The sequence below is a fragment of the Colossoma macropomum genome, unplaced genomic scaffold (genome assembly GCF_904425465.1).
Source record: "Colossoma macropomum unplaced genomic scaffold, Colossoma_macropomum, whole genome shotgun sequence".
NCBI classification, from domain to species: Eukaryota; Metazoa; Chordata; class Actinopteri; order Characiformes; family Serrasalmidae; genus Colossoma; species Colossoma macropomum.
This window is the reverse complement of record NW_023494786.1, coordinates 12,269,664-12,294,840: the sequence shown is the minus strand read 5'-3', so window position 1 is coordinate 12,294,840 and position 25,177 is coordinate 12,269,664. Positions and strand designations below refer to the sequence as shown.

Here is a 25,177-nt window from a genome sequence, read left to right as displayed (position 1 = left end):
TCTCTCTCTTTCTCCCTCTCTTTCTCTTTTTCTCTCTCCCTCTCTCTCTCTCTCGCTCTCTCTCTCTCCCTCTCTCACTCTCTCTGTCTCTCTCTAATTGGCTTCTATTGCCATTTCCTCTCAAGCCTCAGAGTGCTCACTTTTTCCCAGACTCCCTGCTCTAGGACGGAAAAGAGGAGTCTGTCTCTGTTGTTTTCACTTTTCCCTGTTCAGACACTATCACTCCTGTGAAGCTCTGAATAACTAAATGGTAAGTTTAGCCAACTTATATTGATTGTTGTATTTGATAGTAGCTCAGCCTTGAGGAGGGAGGAGGTCAGTTCTATATGCACTTGCTGTTTTTCTTTGTGGGCCAGGTGTTAGGTTAACCTTAACATTACTGTAGAAGGCACCATTTTAGGATGATTGGGAATGTGCAGCTGTATCTGATTAAGGGGAATTGCATGAAAGCTCTAAACAGTGCATAGAAAGTTCAGTGCTTTTTCAGTACTGCAGTGGGATAAATAGTTAAATACTCTAGATTTCAGTATTTTCTTTTTCCAGTTCTTTATTTAACACTACATTGCTGTAAGCAGATCAAACTGCACAAGGGAATACCTATTAGCATACATAAATCATACAGGTGATGTATGTAACCTTAAAACAATCAACAAGTTATAATATGTTTGTCTGACCTTGTCTGACTGTTAATCTTTCCAACAGAACATGTCAACAAAAGGCTTTGTTTACATTATCAAGTTAAAGATTCGATTTGTTTAACATTTGAAGAATTTTGTATTGATACATGTGTTTATGTAGTTAGCAATGGAATGAAGCACTGTGATACTACATTTGCTTTTACTATAGAAGTCAAATGTCCAGTGTCATCAAAAGCCTGTCTTAGACTTTGATGATTTGACAGGGCAACAGCTGGACACAGTACCTGAACTCACTATGATCCTGGCTGTCAGCTGTTCCACAGAAGATGTAACATTTCTTTACCTTATGAGTTGTTTGTACAAAAGTTTGTACAACTTTTCTAAGATTCATTGTGCTTTTTCACATTGTCAAAAAAAGAAAAGCAGGCCTGTCTGAATGGTCCTCCATACCCCTTTATTAACTCTTGCAGATCTTGTGAAGCAAACCTAGCAGTCAGTGCAGGCATTTAATGCAGGAACAGAAATATGGCTTCATGTGGTTAAAGTGAAGCCAGACATTAGAAGATAAAACAGACGAAACTGAGATATGCAGGTATGAGGTTTGTTTGCAGAAAGGCTCTGGAATGATGGTGTTTGCACGAGTGCTCTTCCTGTTCTGTTTTGACATGGCTTAAGAAAGAGCTCAACCCAAGACACACAAACACCGGCCCTAGAGTTAACGCTAGCTTTTGTTGAAGCCTGAGATCTAGAGACAGATGTGCTGTCTGTCTCGCTCTTAAATTAAAGATATTTGTGCCTGTACAGTCCTGGCTGCTTTCTGCAGGCTTTTGATGACACTGCAGCATTCTTTGGTGGTCTGTTTGTGTTGTGTCAAAGTGAGTCATCAGCGGTTTTTTAACTCTTATTTAAACCAGCTGTTTGAAAAGTAGCAGACGAGCAGAGAAACCCACTGATTTACGGTCAGGCGTAAAGTCTCAGAAACGTCTGGCCTCGGGCAGCATCATGAAAACCCACCAATCACTGAACACTTCTTACTTTCGCTGACGATGCATTCTCAGTGCCTGACTGGACGGCTACTACAAACATGTGCTCTTCACAGTGTCAGAGTTAAAGGGGAATTCCACTGAATTTCCAAAATTGCTGCATACTTAAATGGTTAAGATGTAAACCGAGGCATTCAGAGTAGTTTGCTGTGAAAAGCTCTGTTTTAGAGAAACTTACTGAAGCAGTGTTGTTCACTGTCGTGGTGATACAAACCAGATGTCTGAAGAGATTAATGCCGCTAACAGCTCCCCAACCGAAAGTTATGACATGAAATGCATATGCGGCATGTTGCCTGAGACATTGTTTTATTGTTTTGAAATATGATTTTGGCATAAAAGGTATTTTTTAAAATCCATTCATGGAGAAGAGGTACATGCAGGTTGTTATAAGGCAAAATAGTCCCAAGAAAACTTATTTACCTCCATTTCTCAATTATCAACACTACATATAAAAAGTCAGAAGTAGGTTCACTGATCATTTTGGACAGTAAATAAAATTGATATGTTTGCACTGTAGACATTGCAGCCTCTGTAATTTTCCTTCCAATAAACAATTTCACATCAAACCACCCAGTGTAAGCACTGCAGTCAATGGAGAAACACTTGCCTCTGGCAAAAAGTAGCGTGCTTCTTCATTTTTCCCTGCTTATGTGAGGCTTCACCCTTTTGGAGAATCAATCAGAAGCTAATGGACTGTTAAAATACACTGAGCTCTTTTTATTTATTTATTTTTTATGCACTTTCTGTGGTTATACTTTCACAGCTAATCTCATGCTTTAGTCATTACAGGGAATTATTGAATTTCCTGTTGTGCTCACTCTAACGAGTTAGAACTGGCAGTTCACTTCTCAATGGCATGCTTTTCACATCACCTGTGAAACACACAGCAGTGTTATTTTCACACCTACCTAACATTAAGTCCATTTTACCCAAACCAACCAATATAAGATTGATGTGCAAAAGCAGTTTAACTTATGCTTTGTCAGTTGGTCTCTCTCAACAGACTCAAAGCAATGACCCCTCTCCAGTCTTGGCCTCTTGTCCTCTTCCTTGTTTTGCTGGTCCATTATTCAAATCCACTCGACGATAACAAGATTCCCAGTCTGTGTACGGGCAGCCCGGGTATCCCAGGTTCCCCGGGGTTGCACGGCAACCCAGGCCAGCCTGGCAGAGATGGAAGAGATGGACGAGATGCACAACCAGGAGAGAAAGGGGAGAGGGGAGACAGAGGAGAGCCAGGTATGCACATATTTGCCCCATGCAAGCCATGGTGGTTTTTGATTCGTTGAATGATTCTACACACTTGATTCACATGTTAAAAACTCCACATCATGGAAAACCAATATGCCATTTCTTTTTTAAACAAGTTGGGTGGATATGAAGATGTTTGGTCTGTCACAGCTATTACATAATTGCCTGATTGCAGTTATTTTCCACAAGTGTTTATCAGATCAGATCATTTGATTATTCAGAAACAGTTGGGTCGATGCAAATACATGTAAATAAAAGAAAGCAGAAAACAGTTTTATTGAGACACATTATGGGTCTTACGAAAACAACAAAAGCTTCTGACTGGTGCTGTTTTTGAGCTCGAGCTGTGTATCTTGTCAGTTTGGAGCTATGCAGAATCAACAGTTAGGAAGCAAGATAGCTAATCAGCCATATTTTAATAGTTGATCATACAGAAAAAGACAATTACATTGTTTTTCGCAATTATTTATGTGGCAGTAAATTATCAGCTCATATTTCATGACCGTGATAGACCTAGTAGACATTGAACGTTTCCAAACATTCACTTCACAGTCCATACAGTTCATAAATGCCTGTTAAGATGCAAAATTTTAAGCACAGTGCAGGGCAGCCAATCAGAAAAGAAGTCATGAACATTTTGTTGATGTCTGAACAAAGCCTTCTGATTCCATTTTGGTATTTTTCAACTTTTTTTTTACATAATTATATTGTGTGAATATTTTATGATGAATGGACTGACAGAAGTGGCCCAAAATTAGTTGTACTAAAATCGTATTGTATTAACTTACTTCTCCTGCAAAGCTACCATTTTAGAGATACAAGGGTTTGTTTAGACAGCGGCAATATTTTAAAGGCACAGCAACAAAAATAGCCTGGTTATTTCTAAGGGATAAATAGAGGTCTACAAATAGTCATGTAAAAATGAATTACAGCTGTTTTTGCTACATAAAGCCACACAAATGTTAATGGGGTCCAGAGAGAAAATGCCTATAAAGCCACACAAATGGGGCCACAAAGAAAATGCATGAAAAATGTAAAATATGGGCCCTTCAAAACCAACACATTTTGGGATACTTTTTAACACAATCATTGTTATTAACACAAGCAGTGGGTTCCTAATTACAGACTCTGGGTTAGAGGTACGCTGTGTTCTTGTGGTCTGGCACAATATGTGCTGAAACAGCGATGGCACAAAAAATGTGTTGTTCATTATCATACACGTTTTGAGTGATATTTATGATATGCTAACTCATCAGAAAAGGCTGAGGCTGTTCTCTTCCTGGTTCTGCTAATATTTTGCAGGTCAGCCAGGCATAAGGGGCTTGAGCGGGGACAGAGGTGATCCAGGAGAGAAGGGTGAGAAGGGGTCACCCGGAGAGTGTGCTGTAGCCCCCAAATCAGCATTTAGCGCCAAGCTATCCGAGGCCCGCACCGCACCCTTAGTAGTAGGGGATGCTGTGCGTTTTGACAAGATTGTCCTGAATGAGCAGGGGGATTACAACGCTGAGACAGGACGCTTCACTTGCAGGGTGCCGGGCGTTTACTACTTCGCTGTCCATGCTACTGTGTATCGCTCTAGCCTGCAGTTCGATCTGATGAAGAACGGACACACAGTTGCTTCCTACTTCCAGATTTTTGGAAACTGGTCCAAGCCAGCCTCACTGTCTGGCGGCACCCTGCTGCACCTCATTCCTGGGGATCAGGTGTGGGTGCAGATGGCTCTGGGCGAGTACACCGGCTTCTACTCCAGCCCCAAGACGGACAGCACCTTCACTGGCTTCTTAGTGTACTCAGACTGGAAAAACTCTGCTGTTTTTGCCTAGATTGCCAAGCTACATGCGACTTAACACAGCGCTAATGCACACCAACTAACAAAAACATACTGAGGGCAGAAACGTTCACCACATTTTCTCTTTTACTGATGTATTGCAGTCTCACAGTTACGGACAAAGGCCCATGTCGATCAGTGTTCGGCCTACAGGAATCCTTTTAATGTCTTTTGCACATGGATGCTCAGCAGCACTAGAACATTTTGTCACTGTCAGTAATGATAACAGACCAGCAGCTTTTGCATTACGTACCCCACAGTAAAAAACATATGAGGAGGAATATAAAGATTTTTACATTTTGGTACAGATATGGGTCCATTATTCTGTTACAACTTACAACTTGGAAACAGCAATATTAGAGCACTTTTGAATGATCACATTAATAAAAGTATGACGATACCTCTGTTGAACATATTGTGTTATTGGTGAGAAATGAACTGAGTTTTAGTTTTTTGCTCAGAAATCACTTGTGGAATTCAATATTTCATCCTATATATATATATATATATATATATATATATATATATATATATATATATATATATATATAGGATGAAATATATATATATATATATATATATATATATATATAAGGAACATGCTGCCACTTTAAAGGTGGTTGCATATTGTTCTTGTTGTGAGCCCAAACCATGATTATGCAATGGAGACCAATTTATGCCAAGTCACAGACATCCCCTGGCCTAATGGTTTCACCGTATTCAAAAGGTCATTATTAAAGCACATTTACAGATTCCAATCTGTAACATTACTACTTAAACTCCTCAGCCAGGACACCTGGTATACGGTTCGCTCTCTATTTCTCTCTCTCTCTCTCTCTCTCTCTCCATCTTTTGCACATGTGCTCACTCTGTCCTCCTGACACTCTCTCACACATTGTCTGTCTCTTTGTTTCTGTTTATTATTATGTGACCCCAAATCTCCTTCTCCTCCCCTGCCCTCATCTTTCTCTCTCTTTCTTTTTATCTTTCTTTGTCTCTTTCTGTTTACACTGAGACAAGCGAATCCAATTTTCCCCTGGTTGCTGGCAAGGGCACGTACGGAATGTTGTTCTTGACACATTTAACTATTTAACTGCTGAAAAGATGCGAGGAATGAGGGAGCCTCGCCCGTCCCCTTGAGCCGCTCACTCTTTTCCATGAGGTCATGGCCGCTGAATGCTCCCACCCTGGGAGAATATGGCTCATCAGCTACAGCAGACATAACAGGCTCCAGGGCGTCTGAGAGCACACTCTGTAACTCATATACTCAACACCAGCTTCCTGATCTGTCCATCTGTCTGTCCATTATTCCTCTCAGAAACATCAGATGAAAGACGGAATTACAAGAAGTATATTTCTCAAGTATATTAATATTGAAGATCATAAGTGTGATTTTAATATGATTGTTGATGTTGGAACGTTGATCAATCAGTCTGATACAAGCCTGATATTTTTTCTGGACTTTTTGTCTCCCTCCATCACAAATATTTTCAAACAGATTCTCACAACCTAGTAATATATTCTTTGTTCATAATTGTAAAGTCTTGAAAAGGTGGTCTAACATAAACCTTTAGATGCTAGTGGGGCCCATAAGATTCTAGTGACACAACTGCTACTGCCCCACAGGAAGAAATACACTACACATTTTACAACCCAGAATTCTTAACCTTGATTGGTGAGGAGAATGTTTGCAATCAAGTGGTAATGATACCACATCAAGTACAGGTTTAATTATTTAAAAACAAGACAAACTTTTGTAAAATAGCTAATAATCGTCCACAGAGTTCAATTCTTTTATAAGGATAGAGGTGGGTAGAGTAGCCTAAACCCATACTCAGGTAAAAGTATTGTTACTTCAGTGAAATAACGACTGTAGTAGAAGTAAAAGTACCTTTCCAGAAAATCACTTGGGCAGAAGTACAAAAGTAGCAGCTCAAAAAACTACTTAAGTACCGAGTACATTTTTAGAACTGCAGTGGAACTTAGTGCATCCAGCATCTGTCAGCACAGGAACTGAAGGCACTTTTTTGTGATCCTTTTGGTCCTCAGAAATATGCTTGAGTACGCATATGTAAATGTTATCACATAGAGCTACTCAAAGAAGTACAAATCTAAACTTTATAAACAAAAGAATTGGGACACCAACACATTACACCTACAGGAGCGTTTATGGCATCTCATTCTAAATCCATAAACATTAATATGGAGTTGGCCCCCCTTTGCAGCTATAACAGCTTCCACTCTTCTGTGAAGATTCTAGAGTGTTTCTGTGGGAGTTTTTGCCCATTCGTTCAGAAGAGCATTTGTGAGGTCAGACACTGATGTTGGACAAGAGCCTGGCTCTCAATCTCTGTTCTAGTTCATTCCAAAGGTGATGGATGGGGTTGAGGTCAGGGCTCTGTGTGGGCCAGTCAAGTTCTTCCACACCAAACTCACCCAACCATGCCTTTATGGACTTTGCTTGGTGCACTGGGGCTCAGTCATGCTGGAACAGAAAAAGGACCTTCCCCAAACTGTTCCCACAAAGTTGGAAGCATACAATTGTTCAAAATGTTTTGGTCTGCTGAAGCAGTAAAATTTCCCTTTACTGGAACTAAGTGTCCAAGGCCAACCCCTGAAAAACAACCCCATAGCATTATCCCTCCTCCACCAAACTTTACAGTTGGCACAATGCAGTCAGGCAGGTAATGTTCTTTGGGCATTCACTGAACCCAGTCTCGTCCATCAGATTGCCAGATAGAGAAGCGTGATTCATCACTCCACAGAATATGTTTCCACTGCTTTAGTCCAGTGGTGGCGTGCTTTCCACCATTCCATCTGATGCTTAGCATTGTGCTTGGCAAAATAAGGTTTGCATGCAGCTGCTCGGCCATGGAAACCCATGCCATGAAACTTCCAGTGCACAGTTTTTGTGCTGAAGTTAATGCCGGAGGAGGTTTGGAGCTCTGCAGTTATTGACTCAGCAGAGTGTTGGCAACTTTTATGCACCATGCGCCTCAGCACTCAGTGACCCCGCTCTATAATTTTACATGGTCTGCCACTATGTGGCTGAGTTGCTGTGGTTCCTAAACACTTCCACTTTTCAATAAAACCACACACAGTTGATCATAGAATTTGGCAAACTGACTTGTTGCATCGGTGGCATCCTATTACAGTACCACACTCGATTTCTGTGAGATTTTTAAAATGACCTGTTCCTTCACAAATGTTTGTAAAGGCAGACTGCATGGCTAGGTCCTTTGGCAATGGAACTTAATGAAACACCTGAATTCAATTGTCCCAATACTTTTGTATTCTACCCACAGAGGTGTGAGTGGGGCATGTACACTAAATATTAAAGAAAGAAGGTTTGGTTGAGGTTTGGTATTGGAAAATAACCAGAGATGTCTGCAAAAGAACACCATTATGCACAGCAATAAAACAGACTGAGTAACTGTTTACCCTTTCTGAAACTGACTTAGTTTTATATGAATGCTTGAGAGACTGCGTTGCCTGTAAATGGCGTAATCTCAGATGGAGCCGGATTGTGTTTGCTTGGGGACCTCCCTAAACAGTATGTGGGCGTGAATAACAAGGAGTTTGCCATTGTTCCCCTAGAGCACAAACATTCTTTTTAATGGCAAAATAAACTCATACTTTGTTTGCTTATGCAGCAGCACTGAGGCCAAGGCCAAACATGGAGATGTCTGCAGTGTAAAACAGACAAGGCTTTGCAGCGTAATCTTACTGCCCTCCCGTTTCATAACTTGTTCCACAGGGATGTACAGAGCCACATTTTCATCTCCACTCCCAAAGAAGACGAAGTCCACTGATGACCTTTTCCTAAATGAAGAATTGAAAGGTCACTGTAATTTGACTTGATCAAGTATTACATTAGGTTTTATTATATGTACACAGGCAGTAGTTTGCATAATAGCCTACATATTGTGCTGTGATACTCTAGTTAAATACCAGCAGGGGGCATCATTTAATCACTCAAACACTGTCCTCAAAGAAGACCAAGCAGAATAATAGTTTTGTTTTAGTGATAAAACAGAGCTGAAGCCTGTACATGGTCTTATTTTCATTCATTCACTGTAATACAAACAGAACTAATTGGATTTTCTTTCTCACACTGTACTGAATTACATTGTTGTCTATCTCTAAGGTCCTGAAAGCCTCTAAGGAATAGGCTAACGTCTATCTGCTGCACAGTTATAAAGAAAGCCAATGGATATTCGCTTCAACACCTGCCCATTGATTGATGGAAATGTGTCAAAATTATAGTCTGTGGTAATCCTAGGTAGAAAAAAACATGTGCTGACACAAAGAAACATTCAGGAGATTCTTTTGCCTGCCATCCAGCTTTAGAAAAGGAAAAAAAACAAGGCCCAGTCATTCTTAAGGGAAATGGTGTTTATTGAAGCTTTACTTATAATTGTATTATTTGTAGTATAGAGTGAGGAACTTCATAGAAGCCCTAATGATTTCTGTGAAATTAAAAAAATACATGTCTGTAATTTTATTTATTTAATCGAATCGTCATGCTTTTGTATTTTAAAAAGTATTGTAGTCAATTGCTTATTTCACTGTTAAGTTTTAGTTGGAAACATGTTACATTCTCGGAACGCCTAATGGAAAACTGTCCAATCTGGATTTTTTCCCTCTCATGGTAGCCAAGCTAGTGCTCCCATTGGTTAGGACTTTAGGAGCTGAACTAGATAATCAAGAAGTGACAGTGGAATCAACCAATCAGATTTTGATTTCCAAAGGGTGGAACCAATTTTGTGAGAAAAAAAATGTCTCTCTAGGCCTACCTTGACAAGTCACTGACTGTGAATACGAGTGGTAGCCTAACCTGGGCCATGTTCAGTCTCAAAATGTGCACAGTTTTGCTACAGTTTCCAGGTTAAATGATACTTAGTTCTAATGGTTCAAAACGGTGTGCAACGGGCTTTGAGATACATTTTCTCTCGCTTGATGGTTGTGTTAGAGGTGTTAGCCAGCTTGGTGTACGCAATAACTGAAGACGTTAGAAGGCGTGTTTGTCATTTTAAACCCATTTCATCAGGCTCTGGAAAGTCTTCAAAAAGGATGCCAGGAATGGCTGCCATGGCTGCATCACTTGTATAACACAAAAGAGTGTTCAACACACCACCGTTTCCGTTTAAATAAACGTGCTATGCTTTGTCAGGATGAAGACAGCCCAAGACAGTCAAATCATTACCAGAGCTCTTTGCTGAGTCACAGTGAAACTGCTACTTGATTGTCTGTTACAGGTTCAAATAAAATATATAGAATGTATTTTACAAGCTTTGAATGCTCAAGTTGAATCTAGAACAGCCAAAGTTTTGTTTGAATTGCAGTTAGTTTAGCGCTAGCAGAAATCACCATTGTTGTAGAAGGTTTTTTCCCGTTTTTGACTGACATTTGACTTTTCTGGCCCAAACCAAAGGCCTAGCACTACTAGTCACTATTCACCACTGCTTGTACGTCTGTTCAGAATGCCTGTTTTATATAATGTTTCTAAATTCCACACACCTTATCGGGACGTCTCCTCACTCCAAGGACACGTTTGGAGCCGAATGCTCCTCAACATTCCATTACTGTTATTTTAATAGACAATATAACTCAGTCATCTGAAGATAAAACATGTGGTTACAAGTCCAGTTCAGATATGCAATATTCCTGCACATGGTGGATATTTAGTGGATTGCCTTTTACAATCATCTCATAATCGTTCAAACAGCGAACAGCGAGTGATATTTTAGTGCTTTTAGCGCTTTACTTCTGATGTTGCGCAGGACAAACAGCTTTCTAATTAAAACAGGTATTAAAAGGGAATAATAATTAAACATATTAATTAAAGGGACAGTCTGGCCAAAATGAAAAATTAAACCATGAACATGTGAACATGCTTACTCGCCTGCTACAGCAGTGCTGCAGTAGTCTTTAGAGTGAGATTTTATGGTTTGAAGACTAAAACCCCTTCTGATTATGTATCTTGAAGGTGGAGAAACTTAAAAATTAAACGCTGGCTAACATTTCTGCTATCTCATCTGCATTTATTAGTCTGTACATCAGTAGCTACACTAGCAGTACTAGCAGTCAGGGTTTCTTTACTGCTGTGGTGGGTGCATTGCATTGTATAATGCATGCTGGGTATTGTAGTGAGCCTAAATGCTAGTTTAGGTCGGAATGCCCCTTTAAGTCTTTATTTAGCTAATAGATCACTTAGATATTGATTTTTTTGGTCAAATCTTAACTGCAAATTGAAATGTTGTAATGCCTGTGGAAGAATGTATAAAGAATCACTTTAAAGCTCCTCTCAGATCTGTCTTAAACCTCCACTAAGGCTGAAAATTCAAACATATTGCTTCATTTACACCACCTAAAAAAGATAATAAAAATATTCTAATGAATACAAAGTTTATACATTAAATCTAGAGTTTATGTCTTTTCAATCTTCTAAAAATGAGCTCCTGCTGTGGGTCCACAGAGAGGAGACTATCTGCCTTTGCTTATGGATTCAACCCAGGACTAAAATTTATTACGAACAGATAAACCATTTAGCATGGCGATATGGATTTCATGAGTCATACAGAACAGTAGTTATAAATATCCATTTAATCCACATAATTGTAATGGGTGTGTAGGGAAAATCTTATTATGTAGCATTGACTGGAAGATCCTCATCTCATTCTTACAGTCCTCCCATGACACACAGGAAGCCTTTCCTCTCTCAGCCTCAAGATGTTTTTCTTCCTGACTTAAGACAGTTACTATTAACCAATTGTTTCCAATGATTCGCTTCCACTGCAGGTGCAAAACGGTAAGACTCTGTGAATCTCACAATACGGGTAGACTTTACATCTGTTGATCTTTAAGCCGCATTCGTTTATGAAAATAATGACGTTAGAAATATTAATACAAAAAGAGAAATGCTTGTCTATTTGACACAATATTTGCTGCAATATTTTAATGACTGGCAAACTGTTTCATTTCACATTAACGCTTTAGAACTTAACCAGTAAGCTCTTTAGTAATTTTATAATGAGGAGCTGTCCACAGTGCTGAACGGGCCTTTTGTATTCACTAATTTGGTCATGTCTCGCTTATTATTTGCAGGTAATGCTAGTAAAAGAACTACTGACATGTTAACAGAAGGACAGCAATGCAAAGCTAGACTGACTCAGCTGTATCACCAGATCCGGGTTTTGGAAAAGCATGCACACATCTCTCTGAGGACTATTCAGCTCCTGAAGGAAGTAGCTTCCGTTCCACCCCCCTGATCATCTGCTCCCACACCCACACTCAGCTGCTACTGAAGACAGGATATTACATGTAGGTCAAATGTTCGGCTCATATTCAGACAGACTACTGTTGAAAGGTATATGCAGGTTTCATTCCTAAATGCCTTAAAAAACAGTTTCTCAAATTGTCTTTTTTCAAGATTAATATCACCTTTATTACAGTGATAATCATATAATTATAATTTTTTGTTTTTTGTTACAAATAAATATGTAGCAATTTAGAATGAAAGTGTTCATATATATATATATATATATATATATATATATATATATATATATATATATATGAAGTTTATTATTTATAAACATTTACTATTTTCTACCATGTCATAACTTTATAATACTCTAAATTTTAAATAAATAAATCAGTTTACGTTTTGGTCCCTGGTTTATAAAATTCAAATCTACACTGTGTAAGTTATTACTGAATAACTTATCCCAAACATTTGAACAGTAGTGAACATACATAGTGTGACAATTCTACTCCCAAGAAATTCTGGATCGTTCCTATTGGTCCAGTCATCATGTTTACACAATGAAAATGGCAGCTAGCATTTTCAAACTGTGTGAAACATTTAAACTGAAAAAGGGGAAAAAAAACTTTTCTTACAACAGTAACAATGTAAATACCATAGTGGTAAATGAGACTTTGAGCTAACGCTGGGCAATATAAGAATATTTATTATTATTGTGATAATATGCTTGTCTGAGCAGATCGTGGAGATCAACAATACTTCATACACTTTCCAAATGTTTGATCAAAAAGAGAGCATAATTAGCCTCTTTTTACTGGATTTAATGCAGCACAGTGAAAATAAATATAATTATTATATTTATAGTTTTGATAGTATTTTTAAATGTGGCACTACTTTGTATCAGATGTCAGGAAGAATAAATACTGTGACATATCGTGGATTGAGATATTACATCTTTGCCATATTGCCCATCTCTCCTTTGAGCTATTATTATGTATCAGACACAGTCTGAGCCCAAAGTAATTACATTCAGGCAGCCACATTTGTGCTTTTATTGGGTTTCCTACTGAGCACTGAAACTGCATTCTCTGCTAGGCTGGGCTGTTATATAGATAATAATAACAAAAACCACAAGCATCCATCAATACCATCCTTAGACAACCTGCATTAACAGCTGGAAAAAAAGATGAAATCTGGGAAAATACTACAACTAAAACAATCGGAACAACATTACCTTATGGCAGAAGATTTAATTGTCTGTTAACAGCATTTGGCAAATTTTAAAATGGAATACAGTGAATAACATTCAGGTTTTGGCTAAAGATTGTGATTTTATTTCCCTGATAATGTGACACATTGTCTTTTGTAGTAAAATCAACAGCTGAAACAAATGTAAACTGCACCACTTAAAGACAGAACAGGATTGTGTCATTGGTGTCGTCATTAATTTGGCACTGATTTGAAAAAGCATTCATTTGGCCCATTGTGTAATTATGAATGCTAGATTTTGATTAAACAATAGTTGAACAGTTCACAGTCAACACTGTGATAGTGAATATACAGTCGTACGCAAAGGTTTGGACAACCCTGGTCAAATTACATGTTCTGTTGTTTTTCTATGTGAAAATAAGTTATACATTCTCTACACAGAGCACACTTCTACACATTTTAATGAAAAATTACTGTTTATTTACTGAACTGCTTGTGCAAAAGTTATATATTTCATTTTTTCCAGTATGTTAAACTCAGTAAATAAGCAGATATTGTGCATTTGCTAATACACACCATATTTAAGCTTCTTCCTTGTAGAGAATTTGTTTATTTTCTTATTTTCCCTTAGAAAATCAACAAAACATGTAATTAAGACAGGGGTTTTCAAAGCTTTACATACAACTGTAATTAGATCTAGTCCTCCTGCTCTAATATAGTGTTTTAAATGATCTGAAAAAAGACATCACATAAAAAAGTAAAACATCTTTGTGAGCGCATCCTAAAAGGTTTTCCTATGGTGCCACCTGGGTTTCAGAATACCTTTTTCCCATTGCTCAATTAAATTAGGAGACAGTGCAGACATCACATTGTAAAAATGTGAACCAGAGGCCTAATGTTTAGATTTCAAGGAGCACAGATCAATACCTTTTATGTTAGGACACAAACACTAGAGAGGGCCATTACAGAACATCATTGTTCGGCCTAAAGCAGATTAACAATACCAGCTATGAGACCCTAAAATCTAGAAATAGGACCGTATGTGCATATCTGATGGAAAGAATTAAGGCCAGCAAAGCGAAACACCACCAACACTAAGAACAAATCGATAAAACATTGCAACAAAATGTTCCCATTAAACCTTTAAGGAATTTGTTGGGCAATTTTTTATCTTTCACATAGTAAGGCTAGAGTATTGCATCACACACAAATATGTGCCCAATAATGGCTCACTGCTAGGCCGCCCTATAGTGCATACTACGTTTTGGATTGCAATGAAAGCATGTATCTTTGCAGTTATTACTCCATGTAAAGCTTACATTCATGTCAACACTGCGGTATAAAAGATTTAGTGTAATTCAATACAAAAGCTCAATTATAATACAAAATACACATATGAAAAGATACTGTAGTAGCAAGCCTTGACTTAACAAGCTGAGAACAGCTCTTAGGAATATAAAAGGACATGGCCACATGTATTTACAACTGACAGTAGCAAAAGACTCAGCACAGTGGAATGGACAAAACATTTACAGGGAATCTGCAACCCACACAGCCTTATTGGCTGAGAGGCGACACAGCTCATGATAAGAAACAGTCGTGTTTCATTAAACCTGAGATTCACAGAATTAATCAATCCATCCATCCTTGCAGATGTTTACAGAGTCTCTCAGAGATACACATCCATGGTTTGCAGGATCATGTGGCGGCACAGCGGGCAGTTGTGCTGATAGATGGGTTGGCGCAGCAAGATGTTGGTACAGTCTCGACATAAACACAAGTGACGGCAGGGCAGAAGCACCACAGTCTTGGTGCTGTCCTGGCAGATCACGCACTTCTTCCTCTCTTCCTGCTCCTGGAGGAGAGTCAGAAGATCAGGGTTGCTTTTGGAGCCTTCCTCTGATCGCATCTTCTGCAGCGGTCTCTGAGTGCTGGAGCCTGGGAGTGGGGGATCGGGTGCTAGCGGCAGTGCCTGGGGTTGGTGTATGGGATCATCAACATCTCCCACTTCTCCTTGTCCAGCCACGGCATCCCGAGCAGCTTCTTGCTCAGCGTTGATTTGCGGAGCATCTCCATCTCCAGTCGCCAGAGCTTCCCTCCCTTCGCCTGATGTCCAAAGGCCAAGGCGGCTGCGGGGCCAGGAAAACCTCTGCCACAAGTTCCTCTCCAGCAGGTAGAGGCGCTGTAGGGTTCTCTGGAGCCGCTGCAGGGTGGGCACCGTGTTGACGTAGTCGATTATTCGCTGAAGCCCTCGCTGAAACAGTGCAGGGTTCAGGTAGACAGTGGCACTTGCGATTATGACCAGTGTGAGCAAGAGCCCATATGAGTTGAGCAAGAAGACGCTGATGAAGATGTGTCCTAGAGAGCCTAGGAACTCCATGGCCAGTCTGCATGGTGTCCAGAGTAGAATGGAGGTGCCCACTATTGTACTGTAGAAGAAGGTGAGGACAGTCAGAGTCAGCTCAAGAGCTTTCTGTAAAGGGCTAGACACAGCCTCCACCATGCTGACCATTAGGCCATACAGGTTCTGAGTGCCTATGAGCAGAAGGTTGATGATGGTGTTGATGAAGTACAGCAGCAGGCTAAACACAATGCTGCAGCCCTCGCAGGCCTGCCGCAGCAAACCGTGTCCCGACAAAAGTCCACGGTGCAGGAGCTCTTTTGTGCGCAGCAGTAAATGCGAGGACAGGTACCCCACCATCTTGAAGCTTTCAAGCACGCCACCAAGCAGCTGCATCCAGCCCCCGATCATGTTGTGGGTCACGACGGTCACCCCATCCATCATGGTGATGAGGCAGAACAGAGTGAGATTCATGCACTCCACCACAGAATTAGTGAGCAGCATGGGTAGACTGCCAATGAGGGAGATTACAGCCACCAACAACCGAACTAGTGAGTTGACAATCACGAAATTTAAGTCTAGAAGGAGGCAAATGATGTCAATGCACTTTCCAATTGAGGTGAAGACAAAGTGCAGCAAACCCATATTAAGGATCTCCTCACTGATACTTTTAAGTCAGTTTATGTCTGTAGACAGCTGTCAGTCATTTGTGGTCCCAGTTTTAGGTTATGTAGCTTTAGAAGACTCTAATTATGTGAACAACACCAGTACACTTGCTCCTAAACATGACCAGGTACTGAACAACTAGCAGCAGTTAGCTAGGTTAGCATGCTAGCTAGTTAGCGTAACATGGCCAGCTGTGGCCAATGAACTCTGCGTGCTTTCAAGAAGTAGCTTAGCTTACAGTTTACATCCTCAGTCCTTGGACTGTCAGGTGCTGGTGGTGAATTACAGCTTCCTTAACTGTTCATGCTGCATACAAATGAGTGAATGTGGTAGGAAAAGTAAGCGGCTCTGAGAGAAGCTCCTTATCGCTCCTCCTCGGCGGATGTTTATGTTTGAACGGCTCGGTCAGCGAGCGAGGTTAACGTACAACAGTCCCCGCGGGCTGGCTCTGAAGGCACTACACACACAGCAGGAAAACCCCACGAACGTCCACCGGCCAAACAAAGCGTCGAAAAGACGACAGCCGAGTCTAACCGCTGCCATTACTCCCTTACTTTTTAAGCTGTGATTTGTTTCATACCACAGAACGCCATGTCGTTTTCAAGCCTTACAGCGGATCAATGCCGCGCAGAAACTGCGCAGACGTCCAGGTAAACAAAGCGCGGGATTGTGGGTAATCTCTGTAAAACGAATCAGGCTGACGTCACACCAAAAAAGACCAGGTTCAAGTTTAAGTAAAAATAAAAAAGGATAAAAATATTTTTACTTAAACTTGAACCTGGTCTTTTTTGGTGTGATGTCAGCCTGATTTTCTGTTTGTGTGTGTGTGTGTGTGTGTGTCTGTCTGTCTGTCTGTGTGTGTGTATGTGTGTGTGTGTGTTTTGTGACTAAGCGTCTCTGGACTGTGTTTAAGGCCTACCTCATATTTAAACAGGAAGTCCTGAGCACCGGTGCCTTAAGACTTAATAGTATTAAAAAGGTAAATAATGAATAAGAATATATGTTGTTTTTTTAGTTTATTGAATTTCTAAGTTTGCAGTTAATAGTGAAGTTTTTGAGAAGAATATATTTAATAGTTTTTTGTATGGTTAGATCTTTTGATTAGATTTTTAGGAAATTGTGGCAGATCAAGCTGATAAACAGCAAAGAAATGTTTTCATGTCCTTTTTGCCCATTTATTGTAAAGGATGCCAAAAATTCTGGGGGCACTTTTTTTTTTTCAACAATGGGACAGTGTTACTTTCAGAAAAATCACTTTCACTTGAATAGCACTTGTGAACAACATTACAAATTATGTTTTGCACTTTTTCCCCCGTAAAATGTTTACATGATACACATTTTCATTTTGCATTTCATTTGTGTTTTTTATGTGTGTAATTTCATGGTGTAATGGGTTGAATAGACGTCTCTGTAATCACATTTGATGACTGCAGATCTACTTTAGATCAAAGGCTGAAAGATGTGAAAGTGTGAGGTTTTAGTTCATAACATCCAATAGGATCCCATATTATTCATATTATGTGACATGTTTACTTGTGAACAGGTTTTTAGGCACTTCACATGCAGTCATATGTTAAATGTTTGTGACTTTTCTGTAAAGGCTGTTTTACCAGTTTTGAAGATGAAAATGTGGTGATGAAAAATATGACAGTCACATTTAGACAACACAACAGATTTACTGAATGCTGTGCAGTGAAAAAGGATTTACAGTAACTCAGAGGGAAGAGTGATTTGACTTTTAATCAAAACCAGCAGCTCTGTGAGATTTTAACAATTTTTTTACATTATATATTCATTACATTATAGTCTCAAACCACATCCACTCACTTTGATTTTGGGATGTTTTAGTTATTATTCTACATTTACCATTCTTTTCATTTATTCTATTATCAGCTTTTACTTTTTCATTGTAGTTTAGTTGTTGTTGTCCGTTTTTTATTTGTTTTTATTTTATTTTATTTATAACAATTGTATTATTTTATTCCTAATTGATTTGCCGTTTCTTATGCTATTGTTGTTGTGTTATTTTAGCTTTACATTTTTATTAGTTTACTTTTATTTGATTATTTCTTTACTCTTAAAATTTACTGTAATTATTGTTTGCTTGAATTATTTTTAGTATTTGATATGTTTTTACAATCTATTTTTTTCTTCTTTCACTACTCCCATTTCTTCAATTCCTCTTTTCTGTATAGGCTTGGCTACAGTGTAAATGAGGGTCGCCCTCAACTTACTCCGAGTTAAGATTGATTTATTGATTGACTGAATTTCCTTTTGTCTCTACTTTTATTCTTTCTCATTCCAAGTATCTAGAACACATGCTGGGAAGAAACATTGTCTGGAAACAGGAATCAGTTTTGTGAGAATTTCTGCTGCTCTGTGCAGATCTAACGGACCTCACTTACTGTTCACATTTGTTCTGCAGAATCTTGTTTCTGTCATGTTTAGAGTTTTTGAACGATCACAAATCTTCCCCATATTAGTGGCTCCCAACTCTGATCCTGTAGAAGCCCTGGCCTTTTGGTGTTTTTCCTGTTTTAACACAACTAATCAGCTAAATAACAAACCCTTCCTGAGTTGAAGCGGGTGTGTTACAGTAGGGAAAAAGGGAAAACATTGGGAAATGAGCAGGGCAGGGTCTCTCCAGCACTCCGGTTTGGGAATCACTGCTTTAGAAGCTTCTCTCTAATGAGATTCTTCTCCAAACCATTTGATCTTTCTTTAGAATTAAACCTTGTACCAAAATATCAACCACAAGCCAACAAATGAACACAATACCAGTTACACACTGCAGATAAATATAGAGGACTAGCCAGTGGTTCTTCACTGTAGTGTTTTTTCTGCTTCCGACACACCTGGTTGAGCTCAGGAAGGGCTTTTTCATTAGTTCATTTGTTGCATCAGATGTGTTAGGAGCAGCTCTGAGACGTGCAGGGCAGTGGTGCTCCAAGATCAGGATTAATAACCACTGGTCTATGAACATCAGGGGTCACCATTATGTGTACAGATGTCTTAGGAATCTATTAAAATTGTTAAGTTTCATAAAAGTACTTAAGTGTTATGAAACACTAGAATGTACAAAGTGGGTCAAATTGACCTCAGGGTGTGATTTTCCTGAATATTTTATCAATATTAATATTTAATTGCTTGATGTTCCATGTATAACTCAAACAAGAAAAATGGCTCACAAACGTCATTTCCATATTTCTTGGTCACAGGTCATTTTTTATCACTATCCAAATCTTCATAAAAGGGGTCAAAATGACTCCTGTGCATTCCTATGGAATTTTGACCACCGTGGTCTTTTAATACATTTTGTCAGTAAGAATATTTACTTATTTGACATTCTGTGAGTAACAGCGTGCTGTTAATACGAGGACTGGGTCAATCTAAATCTATTATCTGTAGTCTAGGTCCTTTAAGGAGACTGACTGATTTAAATCAACCCGACTGACACTGAAAATATCCTGTCCATTTTAGGGATGACAAAAGACAACAATTATAAATAATTTGATGTGTGTGTATTTGATAGTATGTGTTTATCTTTCTATGCTATTAACTGTCCCTAATCCTGGAGATGGCGGGTATCAGAGAGCTGAAGAGGCGCTATTGCGATGAATTGATGATGCAGAGATGATGACCATGTCATAGTATGTCAGTGAGGGTCGTGGGGCAGTCCAGCTCAAATGTAGTTCAATGCTAATAATTAAAAAAAAACATATACATTAAATACATACACATTAAAATTATATGCACATTAAATCACGGAATACTGACTGAAAATGTCCTTGACTGTTGTGCGAAATTGTCACAAAAAAACATCTAATATCAATGTCTACATCAAATGCTACACAAAGCAGGCCTGGATCATCAAATGGGTCTTTGGATGTGGATGGGTGTCCAGGGGTCCAAGCCACGAGGGGGCCCCATAGGCAAATATGAGAAAATTATGATTAATGGTGGGAACTCTACTTGGCACCATGGGAAACATGAGCTAATGTGTCATTGTGTTACAGACGTTCATAATCCTGACACACACTGCACACTCAAAGTCTTTCCTGAACATCTGCTTCATTTTCTCCTCCAGTCACTGCTTAGCAGCTGTTCCACTATCTGCCATCACTTCGGTGACAGAAACAGGTATACTAAATTAGCTAGCTAGCAAACTACTAGAGCTAAAACGTGGCTAGCTAGCAAATTTTAGTGAGTTAGCTTTCTAAGCTATATATAGCTAGCTAGCATTTTTTTCCATTACAATTCATTAATTTACTTTTAATTTCTGTTTCATTCCAAAAGATTCATTTTAATTTTCAATAACTGTCAATATTGACATTTAGATACTGCTTTACTCGTCTCACCTAAGATACAGAATGCATATGTCACACACTATTCTAAAGTAAAGGTTCCTTTACATTATATGGAGGTTCTTTACACTTACATCTCATTTTGAAAATGTTTTTCAAAGAACCATCCACTGAAAGGTTTTTAGGAAACCAAAAGAGGTTCTTCTATAAGGTTGCTCCAAAGAACTCCTTCTGAAAGTTTTTGAGGAGGGTAGCATAAATGTAAACATTAGCAATGTCTTCTTAACTGGCTTATGACACCTTCGCAAACACAGAAATACATCTAAAAATAGCCATTGTCACATTAAAATACCATTCTAGTGTAACGGTGTGACTTTATCTTCACCTGACAGAGTGAATTTGCTGAATTGTCATTGGCTTAGCTGTAAGTGTTACCAAACACAGGAGAACACCCTTGTGTACCATTAGGTTCTGTTGGTACCGATCTTAATCAAGTACCAAACACCATAAAGCTGGATTCTTCACTGCTGGACTGACGGCCAATGCAGAAGCACATTTACAGTTTACGGGTGCCAAAGGATCCAGTACTAAAAGTTAGCAGTGGAAAAAAAACACCCTTGGAGAGAAACACAGGCAAATTAGCAACAAGAAAAATGCGCACTTATGGAGCATTAGGCAAATGTTAATCTTCACCAGTGGATTGTTTTGTTTGGTCTTTTGTAGCACAGTTACAAAGGATTATTCAGACCCAGTGATATTATCTCGTGCTCTCTCACACACACACTCCAAATCTGACAGGACGGAACACAATTGTTTCCATGTTTGACGTTTTTCAGAGCTGACAGGGCATGCAATCTTTAACCTTGGTCTAAAGCCAAACACAAACTCTCAGCTCTGAGGCTCTTGGGACAATAAATAAACTCCACTGATCTGAGATTTTCACTGTTAAACAAAGTCTGAGAGACCAGATCTCTGCTCTCAATCAGACAAAGCCACTGTGTGTGTGCGTATATCTGTGTGAATCTGTGTGTGTATGTTTGCACCCTCATAAACCCTTAAAACCTGTTACCGGTTACAATAAAACATTGTACATTTTATTCTTAAAGGAATAGTTAACTGAAAAAATCTAATTTACACAGTTTCCCAAAACATTTTTGGTGTCCAAAGTTTGCTTCTAGAGCTACAAGGCTAACAATTAATAGATGTGCCACCCAAAAACTTGGTCCATTTGGTTACATAAATAGTATATGCTAGTTCAGCCCAGGCCTTCAATATATGACTGAAACATAGGAAGTCTGAGAACTGGAGTTCTGGGGGGCTTCTGCTTGAGCTACGAAGAAGGACCCCCTGAACATAGATGGTGAAAACTTTGTCACAAGAAAGAGAAGGTAGAGATAGAAATGCATAGTATGTCAGATGGGCAGGAGGAGGAGCTTCAGGCATGGAAGGTCCTCCTCCCAACCTTTAGTTATTTCAACTCTGCTTACATTAACCCTGTAGTCCCAGCACAAAACTAAAGAAGCAAACATCAGACACTAAACCCAGCCTGGCTAATCAACTATGTTTGTCGTAAAGGCAAGGCAAGTTTATTTATATAGCACTTTTCATACACTGCTGTCATTCAAAGTGCTTAAAACATGATTATAAACAATAGATTTTAAAGGAGAAAAGTGTGTACATTTGTTTTCTAATAACTTTATTTTCTTTATAGAAACTTACTTAAAGAGTATTTCTCCTCTAGCCGGGAACTTTAACTTTGGCTAACATTACCTACAAGTTCTAATAATGTTTAAACCTTTTAATCTAATGTTCAGAATGTTTTAAGGATGTTTGGCATTTCGAATAATGATCCCATAAGGTTACATGTTAACTAAGATATACTGTTTTAACTGCAACATTTGGACAATGTTTTAAGGATGTTGTCAGGTCATTATGTTACATGATGACATTTTTAGGGAACGTTCCCAGAAGAACATTTTGGGAACAAAAAAAAATTTGAGCTGAAAACATTAATAGAACATGTGTGTAATATACTCAGAACGTTTTTAGAGCAAACAATTACAGCTGGGTTAAAGTCACCTCAATATCGCTTACAAAAACCTGAATATCACCTACAAAAAAGGTTCTTTGAGTGACGCCATAGATTGGGGTGCTCAGTCCTGGTCCTGGAGATCTACAACCTTGCAGAGTTTAGCTCCGCCCCTAATCTAACACACCTGATCCAGGTAATGAAGGCCTTTAACAGAATCTGAATATTAGAGCCAGGTGTGTTGGATCTGAACTCTCCAGAACTAGGATTGAGCACTCCTACCATAAAAGAAACACATTTGATTCCCTAAAGAACCAAGAGATTTGTGAGTGTGGAGAACCTTTAAATGTGCAGGTTCTATACCGGTTTATGGGTTCTTCCTACTTCTTTAAACTTTTAAAAAAGAGCTCTTCTCTGATCTGTAAACTTAACAGGGGTATCCAGTCTTACCCACAAATTGCTGGCATGGCTGTAAGTTTTCACTCCAAATAAGCAGGAACCGTGTAGTGTTTTGAGAAAGAAGGTTAAAGAAGTTCAAAGTTCAACTCCTGACTGACTGGAGTTGAAGGAAATGTGTGTGAACCCCTGTTTGCAAGGAAACACTTAAGGAGTGACGTCACTTTGTATGAGTAATAAGACTATAACAATGGGTATTTTACTCGTGGTGTTTACAAACACTAAAATGCAAAACTCTTGATAGACATTTCCTCTTATGTTTGATGACGTGTTTAACATTTGTTTCCCATACAGATTCATTGTTTTTTGGCAGAGTGTAAAAAAGGTTAAGAACAATATTTGCAAAAGTAAAAATATGTGTGGGTGATCAACCTTTTTAAACTTTAAAGAATCTCCACATGTTAAGGTTGTGTACCAATTTTTCCTGAAACTGTACATTTTAGCCAAGAACTACTTATAAACCTTTTTTAAGATGATACTGATCAGAGTTGGGCAGAATGGTTTGAGAAAAAAGTGAAGGCTGAATTCACAGTACACTGTCCTAAATGTATTCAGTAATATATTCTGTTACAACATATGAAATAGTACCTTTTGCAGAATACATTTAGAATACTACTAGAATATAGTAGAGCACATGGGAAAAACTCTGCTGTCATCATTTTTAGTTCACATTGTTCCTCCTACTGGTTGGCAGCTTTCTTTATGTAATTCTTCTGTTAATATCTTTCATGAAAAATCAAATCATCATTTGAATGGAGGTCTGCTTCAGTTGCAGGGCTGCCACCTGTTTCATGAACTAAGCAACAGTTAGACACTTTTAGGTATATTGCCAAATACATACCCACATTTGCTAAACTCACCATAGTGGAAATTTAAAATAAATTAATAAATGCTTTGCCATTCCATTATAACAAAATCTTGCAAATTTGACACTAAATTGGCAAGCTGTGAGCTGTTCAGTTATTGACATGTATGTAAAATCATGCCATGAAACACATGCACGAGTTCAGTACAACACTAATGCTAAACTTATCACTCACAAACATGTCCACTACTGAGGACACTGTTCAGTTTGAATATCCCTCAAAAGAGCTCAGTAAGGCTAAAATTAACTAAAAATACTGTAAAGAAGACTAAAAATAACTATTTATCATTGATTTATCAGTCTACTCAGGCTTTAGCAGAGCTCATTAACACTGAGATTAATAACTGATCATCACATTGATTTATCAGTCTACTCAGACTTTAGGAGAGCTCAGTAACACTGAGATTAATAACTGATCATCACATTGATTTATCAGTCTACTCAGACTTTAGGAGAGCTCGGTAACACTGAGATTAATAACTGATCATCACATTGATTTATCAGTCTACTCAGACTTTAGCAGGAACTTCAGTGTTTGTAAAGAAACAGTTTGTCTAGTTCCTATTTGGAGTCCGTCTAATGAGTGTGTTTGCTACAGGCTGTGCACTGACTTGAAAAAAGTTAATGAACAAGCGTGGATGGTGTTTCTTTTAAAGATGGTATTTAAAAATGGTAACTTGACATCCCAGCCTTGGTACTAATTGATAATCCTTAGTCCACAATCATGTCAGAACCTTTCATATTTTTAAGTATCATAGTGAAAATGTGATATGTGTTTGCTTCTAAAGGCCAGGGAACCTTACTAAGAAGGGAACATTGGCTAAGGGCTAAAATATCTCTACGGGTAAGCTCAAAGTAGGCCATCAGATATTTCAGCAAGATAAAGTTCTTCTTAAAATGCCTCACAGAGCCAATTTTTTTAATGATCATTCCAGTCCACTGACCTAAACTTCCCTGAAAACCTTTTGAGCTGAAGTTCACAAATGAGGAGCATGAAGGCTGAAGATATGCTGGATGGAGGAATAATCTTGGATTCCTCCTCAGTGCTTTAGGGAAAAAATCAAGGTATGAAACTCAGGAGCACAAGTAATAGTAGTGCATGTCTTTATAAGGAAAAATGAATTTGTCTTGAGAATTCTTTTATTCCTCTGAGATGGTTATGGTTTTTTTAACACTCCCAGGGTCAAGTCCAGCATACACTTCCTCCAAGACAAGTCAGCAACACAACATCATTGGACAGCTGAACTTGGAGGAAAGCATTAACTGCCAATTCTATTACG

General features: G+C 38.7%; 2 protein-coding genes across 3 annotated transcripts; one reads left to right on the top strand and one right to left on the bottom strand.

The window, feature by feature from the left end:
* On the top strand, positions 1-5,171 carry c1qtnf5 (C1q and TNF related 5). 2 transcript variants are annotated; one of them, XM_036560928.1, is made up of 3 exons: positions 1-250; positions 2,685-2,920; positions 4,235-5,171. In XM_036560928.1, exons 2-3 carry the CDS (start codon positions 2,695-2,697, stop codon positions 4,753-4,755), a joined length of 747 nt encoding a protein of 248 aa, XP_036416821.1. In that variant the 5' UTR covers positions 1-250; positions 2,685-2,694; the 3' UTR covers positions 4,756-5,171. The 2 variants fall into 2 exon arrangements, with proteins under 2 accessions (XP_036416821.1, XP_036416810.1); XM_036560917.1 differs by having other exon boundaries at positions 2,668-2,920.
* An 8,089-nt stretch (positions 5,172-13,260) lies between these two features.
* Positions 13,261-16,894, bottom strand: rnf26 (ring finger protein 26). The gene has a single exon (XM_036560913.1). It carries the CDS (start codon positions 16,220-16,222, stop codon positions 14,906-14,908), a length of 1,317 nt encoding a protein of 438 aa, XP_036416806.1. The 5' UTR covers positions 16,223-16,894; the 3' UTR covers positions 13,261-14,905.
* Between the last annotated feature and the right edge of the window lie 8,283 nt (positions 16,895-25,177).